Source organism: Adiantum capillus-veneris, chromosome 27, assembly GCF_014529385.1.
Source record: "Adiantum capillus-veneris isolate H3 chromosome 27, ASM1452938v2, whole genome shotgun sequence".
Classification (NCBI taxonomy): domain Eukaryota; kingdom Viridiplantae; phylum Streptophyta; class Polypodiopsida; order Polypodiales; family Pteridaceae; genus Adiantum; species Adiantum capillus-veneris.
This window is the reverse complement of record NC_140957.1, coordinates 109,179,123-109,199,882: the sequence shown is the minus strand read 5'-3', so window position 1 is coordinate 109,199,882 and position 20,760 is coordinate 109,179,123. Positions and strand designations below refer to the sequence as shown.

At 41.8% G+C, this 20,760-nt stretch overlaps 1 protein-coding gene and 1 pseudogene across 1 annotated transcript; one reads left to right on the top strand and one right to left on the bottom strand.

Moving 5' to 3' along the window:
- Positions 1 to 7,056: 7,056 nt before the first annotated feature.
- LOC147422549 (uncharacterized) lies at positions 7,057 to 8,255 on the bottom strand (annotated as a pseudogene).
- A 6,943-nt stretch (positions 8,256 to 15,198) lies between these two features.
- Positions 15,199 to 19,787, top strand: LOC147422548 (uncharacterized). The gene is made up of 7 exons (XM_086503550.1): positions 15,199 to 15,898; positions 17,220 to 17,498; positions 17,611 to 17,835; positions 18,229 to 18,411; positions 18,492 to 18,571; positions 18,889 to 18,979; positions 19,144 to 19,787. Exons 1-7 carry the CDS (start codon positions 15,692 to 15,694, stop codon positions 19,258 to 19,260), a joined length of 1,182 nt encoding a protein of 393 aa, XP_086359676.1. The 5' UTR covers positions 15,199 to 15,691; the 3' UTR covers positions 19,261 to 19,787.
- The last annotated feature ends 973 nt before the right edge of the window (positions 19,788 to 20,760 follow it).

Genomic DNA, 20,760 nt, shown 5'->3' with positions numbered 1-20,760 from the left:
CCGCATCCTCATCATATTAGAGGAGCTTCCTCAGCAATCGGCTGGAGGCGTTCTGTTACGAAAATCTGCTGTGAAGTTTGAGCACTACTTATGTGGAGAAGGGTAACGCAGTGCCTTGCCGGAGTCTGGAGGCCTCCTTCCCTGTTGCCAGAAACCCCTCCAAATCAAGACGCGGCGCCGCGTCCTGATTTAGGGAGTTTTCAAGTTCTCAAAAGTTTTGCCTTGTGGCGAGCTCAATACAGACGCGAGAGAGAGAGAGATCTTTAACACCCATCGTCCATTGTTATACAGTGTTGGCAGCTACCTTCTCTCCACGCTAGGCTTTGGTAAGGTGCAAGCTGGTTGCAGTCTTCGAAAAAATGCGTCTCTCTTAATATCCTACCGTTTTCAGTTTCATAAATGCCCGCTGAAGGCAAGGAGACACAAAATAGAGAATAATAGTGTAAAAATTTGACAAATAAACCTAATTTTCTAAAATTTCCTCTTGGCAGATTCAAGGAAGGGAGTTTTGTATGTATAGAAAAATGATTTTTCCCAAATTCTGGCAGGTAATGGCACACTCCTTCCACATCTATTCCAACTTTCAGGACATTGGCTTTGTGAAGTATCACTAGTTTGGATGTACGGCCCAGTATCGCTTTCGGCCCAATGTTGTGTGTAGGGATGGATGCTTGGTTGGTTTGTTAAATGTTTTGAGTATTTGTATGTGAATGTTAAATATCAATCTACTTCTTTTATATGTGATGCAAAGAGAGAGAGAGAGAGAGAGAGAGAGAGAGAGAGAGTTCAACAACGAAAATATTAATCTAGCTCCCAAGTCTCTTTGGTTTTATTTGTGCCATACCTTATAGCTCTTGCATATGAGGGCAACACACAGTCATAGGGAAATGGCTATCTCCCGATAATATTGAGATAGACCAAGCACAAATTCCATATTCAATTGACCAGGCACATAGCAGCGACCCATAAGCTGTAGAGCATCAATGGAAAATGGCCATCTCATCATCATCAGCCTCCATTTCCATCTTTATTCGAATGTATCTATCAAGCCCCGCTGGTTGTCCATGATTGTTTCTTTTGTAGCTCCCATTTGGTATTCTATGGCATTGTTTTTGAAGTTAACATAGAGAGAGAGAGAGAGAGAGAGAGAGAGAGCTTCTGGAATGCGGCGTCACATATCGGGGGTTTTTCAAATTCTCAAAAGGCTCTACAAGAAACCTTTGACTTGGCGGACCTCGGTACGATTACGAGAGAGAGAGAGAGAGAGAGAGAGAGAGAGAGAGAGTAGTCGAATGCAATCGAATATTTAACAAAGATACCAAATTGTCTTCACAGTTAAATGCTCCTAGACAAGGTTTTGGTTTCTCAAAAGATTATATATATAAGACTATGGTCATGCTAGGCATAATTGTTCGTTGGGATAACTATGCATTACTAAACCTTCCCTCATTAATGGCAGGCATCGAAATTCCTTTATGTGTTCATGTGGGGCATCGTTAGTGGCGAGGGCTTGCAGTTGGAGGTTCACTACGAGTGGCGATGGATATTGACGACTGGAAATTGGAGGTTTGCTATGAGTGGGGATGGATATTGAAAATTGGCAGTAGTAAGTTGTCAAGCTTGGGAGGGAGTAGATTGCTAACGGGGGGGGGGGGGGGGGGGGACATCATCACGCAATGGGAGGCATGATTGGCTCCGCCTTTTTGGCGGGTAGCTATTTTTTATTTTTGAACGTTTTTTCAATCATTGAATGCTCCTAAAAGGTTAGTTTTGCAACTATGCCATAATTGGCATGGTTACAAAGCATCAGACATGCCTATTCTAGAGGCAATCAAGATACATTGTGAAAGACTACCATTCAATCCTGGCAAAGCAAGCAAGAGGTCTTGCAACACTCTCGCTCACTATTAATATCGAGCACATTATAGAATGTTAAGAGCTACGACACATCTAAAGCATGCTCACCTCCACTACTACTAGATGGTGTACAGATTTCTAGTGTGTGTTAGCGCTCTTCCTCCTCCCCCCCAACAATTATCACCTCCGTCTCCTCCTCTTCCTCCTCCTCCTCCATGCCTATTAGCTAAATCCAAAGGTCACCAATGCTCTATCGTCAAATTCCCTACACATATGTTGCGGATGTCCTCTGTGTCCTCAAATTCCTTGCACAAACCATCCCTTGATCCTTCCATCACCTTTCCTTTGTGCTCTTGTCTTGCCAAAAGTTGGTGTGTGTGTGTGTGTGTGTGTGTGTGTGTGTGCGAGAGAGAGAGAGAGAGAGAGAGAGAGAGAGAGAGAGAGAGAGAGAGAGAGAGAGAGAGAGAGAGAGGTTTCTTTATCATTCTCAAAGGTCAGAGTGCATAGCTAATTATTATTGACTCTCATTGCTTCTCTATGTGTGTGTGTGTATGTGTGTGTGTGTGTGTGAGAGAGAGAGAGAGAGAGAGAGAGAGAGAGAGAGAGAGAAATGGAATGTTCACACCTATAAGAAAATCTGGTTTTTCTTGCATATGTACAGATGCCTCTAGATGTAGAGAAATATAATGAGCAAATTTATAGTGTTTCCTAAATTTATGAAATCTCACATGACATTAAGTATTGTCGAAATGTAAGAAAAGTTGACAATGCCATGTGTTGTATCCTCTCTAATTGGCAGGTTTTGCTCGATTTCTAGTTCGCTCGACAAATCTTGCTCGGTTTTTGGAATTCCTCATGTCGTAGGGTAACATAGGGACCCTCTACCCGCTAGGAAAAGGACTAATGAATATGCTTCATCTTCTCTACCCCATAGTCGAGGACGACTATGATTTCAAGAGAGAGGTAATGTCATAATAACTAATTTCTAATTCTCCTAAATGATTTTCTCATGTTAAACTAATCATTTGATATGGGGAAGTGCCAGGGGAGAAAAAGCTAGAATATTGGTTAAGCTGGTAGACCGGCCACAATAGGGATTCAAAAGAGGGAAAATAGGGATCCAAAGGGGGGGCCATCTGCAAAAGAGCTATGTGCAACAATGGGCTCCAAAGACCTTAGGCTTCAGCCCATTAAGACTTCCAAAATGCTAAGGTTCCAAAATTCAAAGGTTGTGTCCAAAGGTCGAAGATTAGGAAATTTGGATGCTTTGTGTGTGTGTACAAAAGTCTTCACAAGTCCCTACATAGGAGGGGGCAAGCCCAAGAAGTAGGGGATGAGAGACAAACACCCACACACACTCACAAGCTTCATTTGTACACAAGGGGAAAGAGGGACACATGTCAACTCCCTAGGCCAGATGGCCACAAGGTGAAAGAGGGACACATGTCAACTCCCTAGGCCAGATGGCCACAAGGTGTACTCAAATCCTATTGGATGGCCTTGGAGGTGGATCAATGAGAATCAGGCTAGAGTAAATCTAGTTTAGTTAATTCAAAAACACTTAATAAAAGAATCAATATGAATTAATCTCTCTAGACAGTGTCCTAAGGGGACCAATGAGCTTTCAGTAGCCCAAAGGCTTGCATGATTTTTATTGGCCAAGAGGCAAAGGGGTCCAATGAGAGATTAGTTGAATTAATTAATTACCTAAAGCTCTCACAAAAGGGGAAAGGGGGACACATGTCAGAAGGCTATCACTTATGCTACTTAATTTCCATTGGCTGAGCCTGGGGACGTCCAATAGGGAGTGAGCATGAGCAAATAGCAAGAGGGGTCGACCAAGAGAGAGAGAGGGGGCTGATTTTTCAAAGGCATTATTCACTTACACACTCACACAATCGATGTGTGGAGCAAGAAGACTCTCTCTCTCTCTCTCTCTCTCTCTCTCTCTCTCTCTCTCTCTCTCTCTCTCTCTCTCTCTCTTCTCAAGCTTTAATGGAAAGCTTACCACCTACTCCAAGCTTGTGACAAGGGAGGCCTACACCAACAACTCTTGGCTTTGTGATGCAAATCCAACCAAGAGCCAAGCTTCAATGCATGCTCATCTCGTCTACCATATTGGTAATTACCAAGCTAAGCTATGCTAATATGAGTGATTATGTGAGGAGATGTACATCTTTCTTGTAAGACTACTCCTTATTCCTCTCAATCTACTCTCATACCCCGCTAGCTCTCACCATCTCCGAAGGTGTGTGAGGTCTTGGGTCTGAGACCGTGAGGGAATTGATGTTGTGTTTGATAAGTGTTGTGCTTAGTGCTTGAAGTTTCTATCTTCATTGCACTAGCTAGTATTGAAGGAACACAAAGAATTGTATTGTAAAATGTCTCTCTTGATGGGAGAAACCATAATTCAAAGCCTTCTGGAGGGGGGATCGGCTCCATGCAAATCCGGTCTTCAACTGTTGTCAATTGCTTAATTTCTCTCTCTTTTGAAGTATTGTTCATGCTATCTAACTAGATGTTATACTTTTTGTTGCTCTCTCCACCCAAGCACTCTTGTTATTCTCATTAGGAATCTATTCTAATAAAATGCTCACTATGTTCATGCTATTTTCTGCTACACACAAGTTACTAGACCATTAAATGTTACAATTGAAAGGATACTCGAGGTCAATCTTAGAACCTTTCATACCTTCATCTTCGAGTGCAAGTTGTTTGCAAATGTGTTTACACGACATGAGAATGGCCTCTACATGGTGGACTCTAGTATGCATCACACAGGGAGGTATGGCAATTTAGTTTTACCACATAATTGTGAGCAGGTGAGTGGCATGTATCTTTTTTATTCTTATTCGCTTGTAGCATTAATTATACCAATGTTACTCACTGTGAGCTTCACTTTTATAGGTCATCTATATCCCATCAATCCACCAACCAAAACTTTGGTTTGTAATTCCTGTAACACCTTAGGGGAGAACCATTTTTTCCACTAATGAAGTGGAGACCATCTTCGACCCTCTTCCACCTCCGACTTTGGATGAGGTGGAGACACAGGAGAGGGAGGTCAATGAATCAAGTTTGGCGGCGGAAAGTCTTAGCGAGGATGATTGTCCTGATGATGAAGATGATGAGATGGAGGATGACGAATTCAAAAATGATGAAGCCAACGCATCCACAAACGACAATTCCGTTTCTCTCTTTATTGATTTAGGAGCCATGGGCTTAGAATTGAATGATGCCTCATGTAGGGATCTTTTCGAAGATGATTCATAACCATTTTGCAGTTATGAAGTTTTTTGGTCATGTAATCCATTCATCTATCTCTCCCCCCTCTTCCTCTCTCTAATTTTGTGAACATGCTCAATTATGTTAATCAAGTGACATTGATTATTTTACCTATAACCAAGTGTAATTTTATTATCACCCCCCACCCCCCCCCCCTCTCTCTCTCTCTCTCTCTCTCTCTCTCTCTCTCTCTCTCTCTCTCTCTCTCTCTCTCTCTCTCTCTCTCTCTATCTATCTATCTATCTATCCCTCTTTCTCTTTTCTTTTTAAATTTGAAAATTAATTCATACGATATTCTTTAATTTTTATTGAGAGGAGGGAAACACCAAAATTTGAAAAGGGGGGGGGGGGGGGGATGTTTAAGCCAGAATTTGAAAATTTAGGCGCTAAGTTTTTTTTTTGAAAATAAACGTGATAATACAAGTGGTAATATCTGAGGTAATAAACGTGGTAATAATCGTGGAAAAACTCGCGGTAATAGTTTAAATTAAAAAAAAACCCCACCCTCCTCTCTCTTCCTTCTCCAGCTGAGTTTGGACCTTCTCTCTACAAAACGCGGTAAAACAGTGCGGTAAACACTTAGAGATTTTCATAGTGCTAAAGTTATGCTAATTAGGGATAAATTTATAGTAACAGTTTAAGTTATAGAGACAGAAAATTTTCGTTACAGTTATAGTTACAGTTAGCGTCATAGTTAGGATTAGAGATAGAGGTGCACATAGAAAGTTAGAAAGATAGAGTTAGAGTGGGTAGTTAGATTATACATTAGAGGGAGAATTATATAGATAGAGTTAGAGTGAAGTATGGAGTTACATAGAGAGAGTTTGAGATAAGGGGGAGATGGAGGTAGAGAACCGTTAGAGAGTTAAATAGAGAGAGTTAGAGATAGAGGGGTTACAAGAGAGAGGGAGTTAGTAAAAAAGTTAGAGAATAAGTTAGCGTTATAGTTAGAGTTAGAGAGATATATAGATGGTTAGCATTATAGTTAGAGTTGGAGAGATAGATAGTTAGCGTTAGAGTTAGAGTTAGACATAATTGATAGTTAGGTTAACAGCTAGAGCGGTTGGGTAGTTAGAGTATGACTTTGAGTGAGAGTTAGGGATAAAGTTAGAGAATAAGTTAGAGTTGTAGTTAGAGTGAGAGAGATAGATGGTTGGAGTTATAGTTAGAGTTAGAACCTCATTTTGCAAAGTTAGTCTAATACTTAGATGTTGACATAGAGGTTAGAAAGATAGTTAGAGTGGTTGGGCAGTTAGAGTATGACTTTGAGTGAGAGTTAGTTAGAGTGACATCTAGAGTTAGAGATAAATGGGAGATGGAGTTAGAACCTCGTTGGAGAGTTAGAGAGAAAGATAGTTTGCTTTATAGTTAGAACCTTGTTGGAGAGTTAGATAGAGAGAATTAGAGTTACAAAGACAGATAATTTGCGTTATAGTTAGATGTTGTTATAGTGAGTTAGAAAGATAGTCAGAGTGGTTGGGTATTTAGAGTGAGTAAGAGAAAGAGTTAGCGTTATAGTTAGAGTTAGAGCGATATGCAAAAAAGTTAGAGTTAGAGAGGCAGATAGTTAGGCTAATAGTTAGATGTTGACATAGACGGTTAGAAAGATAGTTAGAGTGGTTGGGCAATTAGAGTATGACATTGAGTGAGAGTTACTTAGAGTGACATCTAGAGTTAGATAGATCGAGTTATAGATAAAGGGGAGATGGAGTTAGAACATAAGGTAGTCACTGGAGATGAGGTTAGCGTACAAGTTAGCAAGAGATGAAGTTAGAGTAAGGTAGTCACTGGGATAATGAGCTATGGAGTGGGTATGAACATAGAAAGGTAGAAACATGGAGATAGGGTGGAAGAGTGCACGTACCAACTATGTGGATCACTACAATTGACGAATGCCAAGAACTCCCGTGAGTCTCATCTGGCATTGTTATTTGCTAATTGATATCTGGCAACCCAGTCTCTATATAGAATGTTGCGGATTCTCTGACCTAGAATACGCTCTCTCCTAGCACTTCTTGGAGCGGGCAAAATATTTGGATGGGGATCAAACTGCTCTTCTCTATCCATGGCATGCACACCACGCTCGACCAAAATATTATGAAGCACACAACATGCAATCACATAAGTTGGAGCTTGACGAAGGTCTACATGCATATTTTACAAAATTCACCACCTGTTCTTCATGATGCCAAAAACATTTTCAATTACAATGCGTCCTCTAGAAATGCGACGATTGAATTCATCCCAGGGTCCCTGACTAGGAGCGGTGCCCTCTCCAAAAGGAGTGATCATCATAGAGGAAGAACCATAGCCTTTGTCTACGAGGAGGTATGGTTGGATGCGCAAACACTCCAACGTAATTACTGGAGCAGAGAGGACTTTTCGGGACCTCATGTGCCTATACAACACAGAGCTCTTACAGTGCGCAACCTTGTTAGTGCCTTCGGGCACGCTCACGCACACATCCCACAATTTTTTCCTTGCATTGCACACTGCCTACAATAGGATTGAATGGAAATGGTCTCTACACCAATACTATGCAGGAGTGCCACGACGTTTCGGTCTCCTAGCCAACCTTATGTGAGTACCATCTATCGTGCCACACACATTCGGTAACATAGTGATGGCCAAAAATTCAGCTATAATTTGAACCAACCGTTCACCGGACGGCACACTCATGTATTGAGGATGTAACCGTGTGGCAAGGATGTCCACCATGGTCACAATACTTATGCACAATTGATTCTCCGACACCGAAGGTATCACTAATGTGAGTGGTGGAATTGTTGTGGGCAAGCCTAAGGAGGGTAAAACTAAGAGCAAGTTCTGGGTCTATCAGAGGATAAACAAAATTATCTCTATCGATCGATGGAAGAAAAGGCACAATAGCTTGTAAAATAATTTGAAAGACTGGTTAAGGCATATGGTACCTTGAAAAGATCATCTGTGTAATCCTCCTCGCGGATCCAGTCTTGCCTTTGAACTTGGGACCAAAATGCGTACTAGCGCAGGAATATCCACCACTCTTGAACTCCAACAAGCGCCTCGAGGTGTTGATCAAAAGTCGTTGGCGACGCCATGAATAGAAAGATGACTAGAGCAATAAATAACATTTGTGATGTTGCACTTGGAGAAGAGTGGAGCCCTAGCTTTCCAGCTTTGCATGATCTAGTAGAATGCAAGCAATGGATTCATTGTTTACAAATTCCAACAGCATAGAATTTTGGGCCGAACAATGCATGCAACAGTAGATAGTTTGGATTGTTGTCGTGGCTTAAAGCAAGCTTAAAGCTAAAGGCGATGTTGGATAGCTGTTACAAACTACACTAATCATCGAGCTTAATATTGCTCACCATTAATGTGCGAACTATCCTCTGTACACATTAAAAGAACTACAATTAAAGCTAAAATTGCTTGTGAATTATCGGAACTCGCCATTCAGGAGGAAGCACAATTGCATATGTAGAACTTCTATGTTATGGTCGAGGAGCCAAGGTGATCGCAAGCAGCTGTTGCCATCATATATTCCTTAGCTGTGACATGATAGCTCTCTCTCTCTCTCTCTCTCTCTCTCTCTCTCTCTCTCTCTCTCATGGTGTGGGTTGCATCAGGCTAATCGAATAGGCTGCAAATACGAAGCAGCCTCGGGTGATGTGGAGTGCACCGAGGGCCTAGAGAGTTGAGGTTAACGTAAACTGCAGGTCTCCAGCCTCAGCCTCCAGGGCGACGCCTCTGCCAAGCAGTCGCTGCTTATTGGCGCCGACTTTGGGCAACCAATAATTGAACGAATGCCTTTTTCGTTAATTTATGTACGTCCGAAAAGGGCGAAAAAGGCAAATGATGGCTCTAAAGGAACTCATGTGAGCAGTGGCACTAGGCCTTAAATTTGGAGGCCATTTTGGGCATCATTGGTATCTTGGGCATCAAATGACGCTTAAAATGGTCGATATAGGCGTCAGCATGAAGCTTTTGTGCTAGGGGCAAGGTGTCATTAGAGTCCCAAGTATAAGGAGCAAGGTGTCGAGAGTCCCATGCAATCTGTGTCGAGAGTCGCATCACTTGCAGCTCCCGAGTCCCGACTCCCTCCTCTTCTTCCAAGTTTTAGAGTCCGAACTCCCTCCTCTTCTTCCTGGTTTTAGAATCCAACTCCATCTGGATTCTGAAGTCCATCATCTTTCAAGTTTCTCAATAGCTCAGCCTTCAACCTTTAGGTCGACAATCAATGGATCATGAGGCCTTGGCCCCTTGCTGGCGAATCTAAAGCTATCTACTCATGGACAGGTTGGAACCCATCAATGCTGAGCTCGATTCCTTAGTCCTACCTCTCTGGCAATTCACAAAATCTCTTGCTTAGGTTGGCGCTCATGGCTCTATCTTTTTGTCCCAATAACCAATTTAATATTTAAGTTGAAACTTGAATGCCCATGATCATTGTTAGCAGCTCGCGAGGTCTCACTTGTGACAATAATTTTATGCAATGTAGCATGTATTTGGGTATGTTTAGATGGGCATGTGGAGGCAAAAAGGGGGGGGGGGTGTGATGGGTGGAGAAGAATGCCTTTGCCAAGAGGAGAATGGGCTTTTAACGTTTGAAATACTTTAATGTGGGAATGGTTACTGTTTGCTTATTAGGAGATTTAATGAGAGAGAGAGAGAGAGAGAGAGAGAGAGAGAGAGAGAGAGAGAGAGAGAGAGAGAGAGAGAGAGAGAGAGAGAGAGAGAGAGAGAGAGAGAGAGAGAGCATTTTCAGGGGCTGATGTTGGGCAATGGTATGGCCCTAGGGACATGGAAACAACATGCATGAACATAAGCGACGGGCCAGCAGATGCTGCGTAAAATTCCGGACACGTCTTATTGGCTTGCACATCGATGAGGGTGTTGCTACTAGGGATCAACGATGGGAATGTCTAGATAGTCCTCATAGGGAAGACCATCATCATGAATGGGATAAGTGTAGCAAGTGTTGTAGACACCTACACTTCCTCAGACAAGTGTGAAATTGGCCATGAACGGTTTGATGACAACGATAGCGGCCGAGTAGATGCTAGCCTCGATGTCAAGCAAATGGTAGGACCAGGCAACAGGCCAAGGCTAGGGATGCTCTCAGGTTTGAGGCCATCACTCTCGGCAAGGGCTTACAATTTTGCATGCAAGGCATGCTAGCTAGGTGGATTCAATTCTACCGCCTCATGAATTACGCTTCCGCTATCACACTAGCAACTCTATCAAGGACAAGATAAGTTATGGATTGTTTAACATGATTTTTGGTTGTTGTCAACACACAACAACACTAAATGTAACCTAAATCTCACACTTATTTCACAGGCAAAAGTGCCCTATTTAAGTCATCCTCGTACAATCACGACCCCTACAAGATCGATGGGTCAAGATGTGACTCGTGTTCTCTGTTACCTCTCTCGATGAGAGCGTCATACAAGCAGATTGTTGCATACTTATAAGATAAGCTACAAGCCAGGCATAAGATGCGTAAGAGCACAAAGATTGGGTACACACTCCAACAACTTAAGGAAAGTTCCTCAGCCCAGCATGCTCTCTTTCTTCTTTCTCTCAAAGAATAATGAAAATTTCTAAGAAGCTTTTGATACATGTTTTGCTCGTGAGTTAGTTGAGCCAAGGTGCTCTAACTCTCAACTAGCAAGTGGCCAAGACGTCACCCAAATTAGTCTTCATCGGCTTGTTGATTGAACACTAATTTGTTATTGGCATAAGGGCTATGAGCCACAAAGGCTAAGAGCCATTGTCAGACCTAGGGTAGGACCCAAATGTTGGCATCTCCTGGGTGATTGTTCTCCAGCTTCAATAGATATACCTAGTCGAGTCCCCATCGATGTTGATGACCAAGCAAGAGTCTTGCCATTACAACTGTTTTTGGTGTTCTATTAGCACTACATGTTTTTAGTGCCAAAATCGAGTTGAGTTTCTGATACTCTTAAACTCACATCAACTGATCTTTACCAGGGAGTCTAGAGGCAGCAAAAAGTTGAGACAGCATAGTTGTTCATAAGAGCTAGGTCTCTCACTTGTGTGGATCTCTTGCTCTCTCTCTATAGCACTACGAGTGTCTATGGAAGCGCAATTTTGGGGTAAGACCCAGCGGGTGATTACTAAATCACCCCATAGGCATTGAGGATCACAGTTTGATCTATTTCAGTTATACTTTCAAGGAAATAAGTCCGCAATCTATCATGGGCAGTGGGAAAATTCAACTTTTCAAGTTGATTCCAAACATTTTTGTACACGGTCGACTATGTTGGTTACCATTACCTGCTAGTTGAGCAGTTTATATCAAGGGTCTTGCCAATGGGTTGACTATAGCCAACGAGTTTGGATTGCAAAGGCAACACCCAGGGTTACAAGTTTCAATTTCTTTGTCTTTGTCAAGTGGATGTTTAAGCTAGAAGTCTTTCAGCCAGCTTGCTCTTTAGCCACGTAACAAGGTCATGTATGAGTATCGCCTTTTGAGAAAGTGTTGTCTCTTTCTCTCTTCACTATTCATCAAGATACCATGATAGGTTTGATTCTTGTTGAAACAATTATAGAACTACATGATAGGGTTCCGTTTGGCACATGTTGTCACATGGGATACAACATGGTCTAGGAACTCACGGAGTTCGGTTTAGCCAGTGTGGAGCAAGTCTATGAGGGTCCCTCTCACTCACGTCGCAGAGTGTTTACAGTTACCTCCACACACAAGTACATCTCGTACTTGATGGATGTCACTTTTGCTGACATCCTCATTTGAGACATATTCCACATGTGGAGAATATGAGTCTCTGGGACTGACACACTGGCACCTAATTTCTAATGATGTGTTGCGACGACGTCCCTAGGTGCTGGTCGCATTCGTTTGTTAGACCATTTGGAGCACACATTATCAGGAACAATTTAAGTGGCCAAAAATTGTCGGGTACTAAGTACGGACTTGTTGAGATTACAAGTGCTATGAAACAACCAAGTAACGGATGGTTGTTTCTACGTATAGCCAAGTATACTATGTTAATGAGAATGTCTCACGGTTGGTACCTAGGTGTGACTGCATTTTCACATTCTATTATGGCCCAACTTATGTTACATGGCTTTCACGTCGTTACCATGGCAAGTCTGGTCATGAAATTGCAGTTCGAATTTGTTTTGTTAAATGCATGCACCCTAGGTGTTATGGGCCCTGGTGTTTAACACATATTTGTTCGAAGTGGCATGCAAATTCATGGACTTTATTGTTTCTGCAAGTATTTGCACTTCAAGTGCAACCTCTCTAGCGGATTTAGTATGAGTTCACACCCGACCATATACGATAATGATTTAGTATGGGTGTCTGTGATTGGATAACCTAGACTCTATGAGTTTACTTTACTCAAATTCACATCAAGTATCCAATTGGAACCTTACTTGGTTAGTCGTAGGTTATCGTTAGTCACGGAAGACTGTCTTTAATTGATTGGGGAAAGCACCTCACTCTTATTCTCTGCTATTCATCCCACGTTGGATGGACAGTTTACAACCATTCTATTTAGTACTAAAGGATATGCTAAGCGCATACGTTAGTAAACCACGCTAAAGGATATGTTAATTGCATACGTTAGCACGAAGCGACACAACTGGATCGGTTACCTTTTTGGTTTGGAGTTTGCTTCATATAATGAAAGGCATGTTGCGACTACTTTTAGTCTTTGCTTGTTATTCTCAAGTTCTCACCCTTCATCATCAGTTTTGATGAGGTTTGCTACTGGCACGAAACAACAGCAAGTCAAGGACTTGGTTGCAGCTGATGAGTATGTCAGCATATTACTTTCATGGAAAGTTGAGCAGAGGTTTTATTGCACGTTCCAGTATCTTCAGAAAGTATGAAACCTGGGTTTGTATTTAGACACCTCTTAGTTGTGATAACTCGTTTAGCATTCTCAAATGAGCTCTACATGGAGTCTTCATGCTATGTTGGTTATGAGTCGGTTAACCACGACGGTTGCACAGGGACAACAATGTGGAAAATCAGGATGTTATTCTTGATTTTATTGAGCCTCCTACTGAACCGGATTCCGCTCTGATGAACTGTTGGATCCATGAGGGATGCCACGGTGGAAAACATTAGTGTTCTTATGAAGATACCATCACTTTTGTTTTCGAGGAAGAAAACGCTTCTCCAAGGGGGGAGTAATGTCAGGCCAATGGTAGGACCGGGCAGCAGGCCAAGGGTTAGGGACTGAATGGCTCAGTAAACCTAGGAGTCGAGGGCCAGGCATGAGTTAAGGGGACCTACTTGCAAGGGCCAAGGGCTATAAGTAGGGAGGTTGGGAGGAGAACCACATGCCAGTCCATCCTTTGGTCTTTCACTTGAGCTTTGCAATGGGTGTGCCAGCATCGAGGATGTTGCCACCATGCACACCGTCAGGGCTCACAACGAACGTAGATTTTGAATGAAGACGAAGGTGTTGCCGACACTAATGCGAACGAGGGGCACATAGTAGAAAGAGAGATTATATCTTGGCATCGTGGCATTGGACATCGACCGGACAAACCTTCATGCAAGATAAGGCTTGGTTGAAGAAGGGGGGAGGGAGTGGCTTGCCATCATTTGATTATAAACAGAGATCCCATGTTCACAGAATTGCGGATTGTGTATCTTCCTCCTTACCTACTACAAAACTGATTTTAGTGATAGTGTGTAATTTATGTTTGATATCAGTGGAGTAAGCTTTGTTGATGGGGGAAGTTGTAGACGAGGCCACGTCTTATTCAAAACAATCTGTGTGTGTGTGTGTGTGTGCGTGCAAATTTTGAGGAGTATGAGAAAAGGCTAGAACATGTCACTTATGTTGTATAGAGCGAGAGACAGAGCTACACTATATATGTCATTGCCTGATGTACTATGAGATACGAGGATGCTTCCATTGTTTTGGTTTTGGACCACTCTCTAGAGTCATGAGATACAAGGATTAGAGGTTGCTCGGATTGCCTTTACTTGAGCTACGCATGTATAGAGAGACCTTGCTAAGGACATCAAGGGAGAGCTAGTCTGAGGTCTCGTCTGAGGTCTCAGAGACAGATCACAAATTTCTTTACAGCTAGAGGAGCAGTCGTAACAACAGATTTCAGATCTCACCCACACCAAAGTACGTTGATTGATCAAGTAATTGATCTAGGAAAATCTAAGCACCCACGACCATAGAGGGCCTCACAGTATCGACGCTCAACTTCTACACGCTGAGTGTCATTTGAAGCTCAAAAAATGTAAACTAAGATTCATGTATATTTAGTCAAAATCTAGGGGAGGGACTCGGGAGTCAACTTTAAGGCCTAGCCGCTACGCACCAATGCTCGAAAAATTTTTTATTCCAAAAACTTGGCAAACATACATATTTGAAACAACAGCGGTAAATTGACAAAATTTGAAGGTTTTTTATACCAAATTACACTAATTTTTTCAAAATTTTGTAGGTTTTCTCACCTTCAATCAAATATAATTTAAAGGTGGTGGGATTACACTAAGGGAAAATTACCAAAATACCCCTCTAATTTGTGGAAATTCCCAAAATACCCCTCAAATTTCAAAAATTCCCAAAATACCCTTGTATCTATTTTGGTTGAATTATTCAAGCTTATCATTCCTTTATTCTTTTTTGACAATCAAGATCCGTTTTTGAGTGCTTAGCATGTAATTTGTCACAATTTACCTCGCAAAAAAGGGCAATTATATCTAAAAATAATGAAGCAATTCATCTCCAAAGCCTACATAACCTACTCAAATTCTAGTTTTAGTATCTTGTATTGATAGACAATCAGTCTTCTTATGAAAGGTACAAATTTTTTAATCTTTGGAAAAATTTAATCTCACAACTGGGGGTATTTTGGGAAATTTGGAAAATTTGAGGGATATTTTGCGAAATTATGACAAAATATCGAGGGTATTTTGGGAATTTTTGAAATTTGAAGGGTATTTTGGGCATTTCCACAAATTAGAGGGGTATTTTGGTAATTTTCCCTTACACTAAACCTAGGTTTTTTTCGAGCACTGCCGGCGGCGCTCAACAAAAATTTCTTCCAACCAGTTTTGCCGGGCGTCACGACTCACGAGACCCAAGATGAACTGGAGCCGCAAAGCTCTCTTTTGAAAGGCCAACGGTACCTCCAGTCCCTCAGAGACGAGCTCCCCATTGTTTTCTTGGTAGCTTCGCGCTTCAAAGGAAACCGAAGCAGGCACTAAACGAGTCCCCTGGATACCGCTGCCTTTCATGCCAAGTTTTCCGCACTCATGCATGACGAGTAAGACAGTTCCCTCCGAACCCTCTGTGTATGTACTCCGTTACTAGTAAAATTTGACTGAAGAATAATCCACGTTCCAATCCTAGTGCCCCGACTAGGGTATGTGAAGATGGTCTTGCGGACATTTAGCTGATTTGAGGTTTTGTGTTCTGCCTCTCGTTGTGCCTGCTGGAATTGCATCAATAGTTCACCGCAGCAAGAGCTTGAATTAGGGTTTCACGAGCACTGCCTTTGCTTCCTGTTTTGCGCCTTCCTAGCAGAAACGGGCATGGCAGAGGCAACAGGTGAAATTTCAAGGCATGTTGTTGATGAGATCAGTGCTATGGTTTATTCCATGATTGGGCAGCCGTCTGTGGAAGCTCAGCTGCAGCATCACCTATCCCTCTCCCAAAGTTCTGTTCGATTCCTCAACGCCCAGCTCAGAAATTTGCTGCACAAGCATCAAGAGCTTGAAGCCCGATACAATTCAGCCAAGGTCGGTTTCTTTTTTCTTTAGTTCTTTTCTTTGTGATTCTTTGGTTAGAAAAGTATACTTAGTTCCTGCCAAATACAGAGGCATTTCTCTGTGACGTTACAAGGCTATGGCTTCATTTGTGGTTTTCATACTTTGTTGTTATGTTTCTTATTGAGATAAATGTAAAGTAGGTCGAATAGCAAGGTGTAAGGTGTGCAGTTTCTGCATTTTATGTCAAAAAATGACATAGTGGAAATGCAAGTTGCCAAAACCAAGCCTTGGAGTAATATTATCCGATTTTCTCTTGGTCAAACGGGTTGTTGCTTGGCTGGTCACTAGCCAGCACTGTTTTGTATTTCAGGTCCAGAAAAAAATTCACGCATCATGTCAGGTATAGATGAGCTGGTTTCAAATGAGTTTTGCTATGATCACGCATTGTCGTAGTTCTAAATGTTTGTTTGTTTCATGTCAGCTGGTTTATTTCTCAATTGTCTATTGTTGTCATTGTACCAAGCAGTATTAATAGCTATGTGTGTAAGTTTGTCATCAAAAACTGGAGAACCTATATATCTGCAGACTGCTACTCAAGAGCCGGTTTTATAAGAGTATTTCCAGTTTAAAAACGCACCAAGCAATTTCACGCTATTCATGCAGGATCGCGGTATCATGGTGGTGACACACTTTGTAGTTCTTGACTAGATGCAAACGTTTTGTTTTCGCACATCTACTTGTTTAAAATTTGGCATTGGCAAAGCACCACTGCTTTGAGCACTGACCCAAACAGAAGCTTTAGATTTAGTATTGTCATGACACACTTTTTTGTTTCATGTATCATAATTGAGCTGCTCTGAAAAGATTGAGGTTCTCTATCATTTATAGGTGTGTGAGGCGCTTGTCAAAAGATGACCCAAAACCCAGTTTTACATTTACATTGTTGTTACACATGTTGTAGTTCTTCTTGCTTGGATTACAGATCTCTGCCTTAGTTTTTTCAAACACCAATCAGATGTCAAACGCAGATGAGTTTGAAAGCTTGAAATGAGTTTGATTTTGGACCCTAATTTTTCAGCATTTTAGTAAATTTTTAGCCTGGAGGTCCAAATAACTTTTGAGTATTAAAATAGAGCATTTGCAAGCAAGTAGCATTTTCATGACAATCGAACAGTGTGCATAGAATGGGTCATGAATCAATGATTATTGCAAAGAGAACGCAATTTGTAGAATCCAAATAGGGTCAAGTTTGAGACCCGATTTTAAACTCCAATTCTTTCAAACTTTTTCAAACATCTGATAATCATCAACTATGATCTCCGCTTTAACATGTGGTGATGATCATTTGCAGGTGGAGGCCTCTCTGAGTGCCACAGCTTTGAAACAGAAGATTGGCGAGTTTGATACTCTCAAAGCTGCCTATGATCAATTGGTGAAAGAGTGCGAACTCTTCAGGAATGACAGGGAAATTTTTGCAGAGGCAGCAGAGGATGCCGAGGAAAGAAGGGCAGAGGCGGACAGGAGAGCTGCACAGGCTGAGCAACTGGCTTTGGAAGCAGAGGAGAGGGAAAGAGCGACCTTAAGCTTTGTTGAAAGCATTATAAAAGCTTCCAATGGAGGTCAATCGCAGGTGGTTGAGTTATTTCAGATCCTAATGTTTCAAACTTTCTTAAAAGTGGAATGCATTGAACTATTACATCACCTCTTGTCGTTCTCTCAACATGCTGTTGGTGATAATGCAGGCTTTCTCCTCACCAGAGATCAAAGCAAGGCTGGGAGCCACTATAGGAACCGAGTGCTCTGACATGAGATTGTCATCAAAAAATCATTCTTCTGTAAAGAGTCATACCGTATCACCAGATTTGGATTCTTTGAGTCGCTCAGCACGCAAAAAATGTGGAAAGGATTCAAAGGCACATGAGCGGATCAATGAAGCATGTCGGACAGGCAAATTTGTCTCGTTGAAGGTATGTGGTATTTTGTGCTCAACTTATAAGACACGCATGCACTAAGAGTGGATGATTTTTGTGCGCATATCCAACTGAGCAAATAATGATCACGTTGATGTATTAATTGATCGCTGGCTGTATAATTGTGAAATGACCACTTGCACACTCTGTCAAGCCCTGGTCTCCCTTATGTTACCAGTCCTATATTCTTTAGAGATTACGTCTTCAAGACTGCTAGCAGAGCTGCATATTGCTGGCATGTACTGTCTTTGAACCTACTTTGGGCATTGGATCAACATGTGGGTTTTGTTGTTATTCATGCAGCTTATAGATTGAGAGTCTTTTGTCCTTTTCACGGCCAATGGCATGTTTGAATCGGTATTTGTGTTCGTTACAAATTTTCTGTTGCAGGCAGGGAAAATTGAAACTGCTGCAAAGAGCCCACCTAAACTGCTTCCCAAAGATGCTAGAGGGACAAAAAGAGTACTTTTTGATGCTTGCAAGGCACGTGAAGAAATCAAGAGTGTGGCTCGACGGAAGGTTAGCAAGAATGCACTGATTGACAGGACCAAACTTTCCGGCACAATAAACAAGGTTGCCTTGATTAGAGCTCTGTTGGTGGTGGACGACTACACTCTGCCTTCTATTTTGTTTCTAATGGATGTTTACCACAGGTTGGAAGGCTTCAAGCTTGCACCTTAGATGAGAAAGAGAACTTTCCAGATTTCGATGCGGAGGTCACAGCTAAGATAGAGTAAGAATTTTGCTAGTTCGTGCTTTGAGCAGTTCCACACGGGCAGGGGTAAAACCCCCGTCTCTTGTCATCAAATTTGGCGTATGCTGCGTAAAGCAGAAACTTCGGGTTCCAGCATCAACAATACAAGTGGGGGTAGAACAGGCTGTTTGCCAAAATCGGTAGAGTGGACAGCTTGAAGCTCCGTTTGATGATGCAAGTAGGCGGGGGTTGAACGCTGCCCGTGTGAAACTGCCCTTCAATAATCACAATCTTTGGGTTGTTGGGCTGTTGGGGAAATGAAGACAGTAATGGCTGAAGCGTATGTTTGTTTTTAGGGAAGCTGCTGGATCGGATAATGAAACCACCAGATACTTGGCAGATTTGTTAGTTATTTTAAAGAGAAACCTTGTGAGGGCAGAGGCTGAGGTAAGAAAGCATATACAAAGTTGATTTTTTTCTGAAATGCGCTTGCTATGTGACATCAAAATGTAGCTGTGGTGCTCACAAATACTATGATGGGTTCATTAATTTTGTTGCTGGGAGACCTTTTATATACAAATACTAATGTGGGTTCATTAATTGTGCTGCAGGGAGACCTTTTATACTCAAAGTACTGTGAGTTGCACAAGCTATTGATGGACACACTCGAAACTTTTGGTATAATTCCTGATGTATGTGAGGCAAGGGTTCGATCGGATGATACATAGCGGTGTTAAAAGCTTTCATCTTCCAAAGGAACACAGAATAGAATGCTGACACTAACTTAACGCCAAGTGTGCATAGTCCAATCAAGCTGAGGTGGTGTAAATCTAACCATTACGTGACCAGGGATTGATGTGGCCCTATTCAGGATACATTGTGTGCCCTCTCTAACCAATTACAAGCTTAATCAAGATCTGTTCGAGAAATTCTTCCACTACAGGAATATCCCACATATCCTTTGAGGGTTTGCTGTTGTGGTACGAGAACAATTGGGTCAAGCGGCCCTCATTGTAAGCATCCAATACTCTGTGGTACTTTTGCCCATCCACATGGAATGATCATACTAAACTCGTCAGATAGATTTTGAGGTCTCTTGGGATTGTTCCTACGGTTTTAGACAGTTCTATTCTCATGGGGGTGTGCGCGCGCGAGCACGAGTGCATGTATGCGTGTGAATCAGAAGAGGGAATTGGTGTTGTAGAGTGGTTAACAGGTCTAGAGTTCAAGACTTATTGAATATATCTTCGAGGTCTCTTGGGATTGTTCCTAAAAAAAACTCCTCTTCTCTCTTTGATCATTTTGAATCAGGCTATTGAAATATACTGAAAGCTGAAGAACAGTTGTATCCTCCTAGAACCAGTGCTGAAAATGAGGTAGAAGCAGTTATGGTTTCTTAATACTGTACTTAGCATGAAGTTGACTTGAATCTGTGGGTTATGGTACAAGATAGTTACTATTAGCCAAAAGGCAGGGTGACCTGATGATAATGCATTGCTTGAAACAATTTGAGCAAGAACATGTGGTATGCTAGTGGGCCTTGGAGCCCTCCACCCTAGGCTCTTCAAAGGGGCTCTTCATTGAAGGGCCCTTTCTCCATTGGATGTTGAATTTGCTACCCTTTACAACATGCATACCATCCAACACTTTTTAGACTCGAATGTAGGGAGCAAAAGCTATTCATCGCAGAAATACCTTGTTTTGTTTTTGAAAGAGTTTGTGAGGAGGAAATTAGGAGCCCAATGGTGCATTAAGATGATTATCAATCGAAACGTCACTATGGCCTACATAAGAGGATGACTATCTCTTTATCGAAATGGGAGAATAAATGTCAACTCTCTCTCAGAGTGGTATACTTAAGACGATGCTTAACTAATATCTCTCTTCCAAGAAATAGGAAGAAAAGGAGTTATTAATCATTACCTTTCCATATGGCACCAATCGATAGGCTTTATCCAACGGTCCACAATGGCTCCCAAGAGCTTAATTGTAAGATCTCTAATTTTTGAGTCTCTTTTAGCTTTATCCAACGGTCCACAATTGCTCCAAAGAGCTTAATTGTAAGATCTCCAATTTTTGAGTCTCTTTTAAAAATAAGAATATAGTTTTCCAATGTATAGTACTTCATTTTTCGCTTTAGAATGCTTTTTGGCGCTTTCAAAAAGTAACTTGCTCTTTAATACTGTTTTCTCTTAGAAATATTATTTTTAGTTTACCCTTTATGTGCA

What these genes read in the sequence shown, in the direction of transcription:
- LOC147422548 (XM_086503550.1), top strand. Translation starts at nt 15,692, where the DNA reads ATGGCAGAGGCAACAGGTGAAATTTCAAGGCATGTTGTTGATGAGATC. An exon ending in GCAAATTTGTCTCGTTGAAG is followed by an intron (nt 17,836 to 18,228) that starts GTATGTGGTATT and finishes TTTCTGTTGCAG; the next exon opens with GCAGGGAAAATTGAAACTGC. An exon ending in TTTCCGGCACAATAAACAAG is followed by an intron (nt 18,412 to 18,491) that starts GTTGCCTTGATT and finishes TGTTTACCACAG; the next exon opens with GTTGGAAGGCTTCAAGCTTG.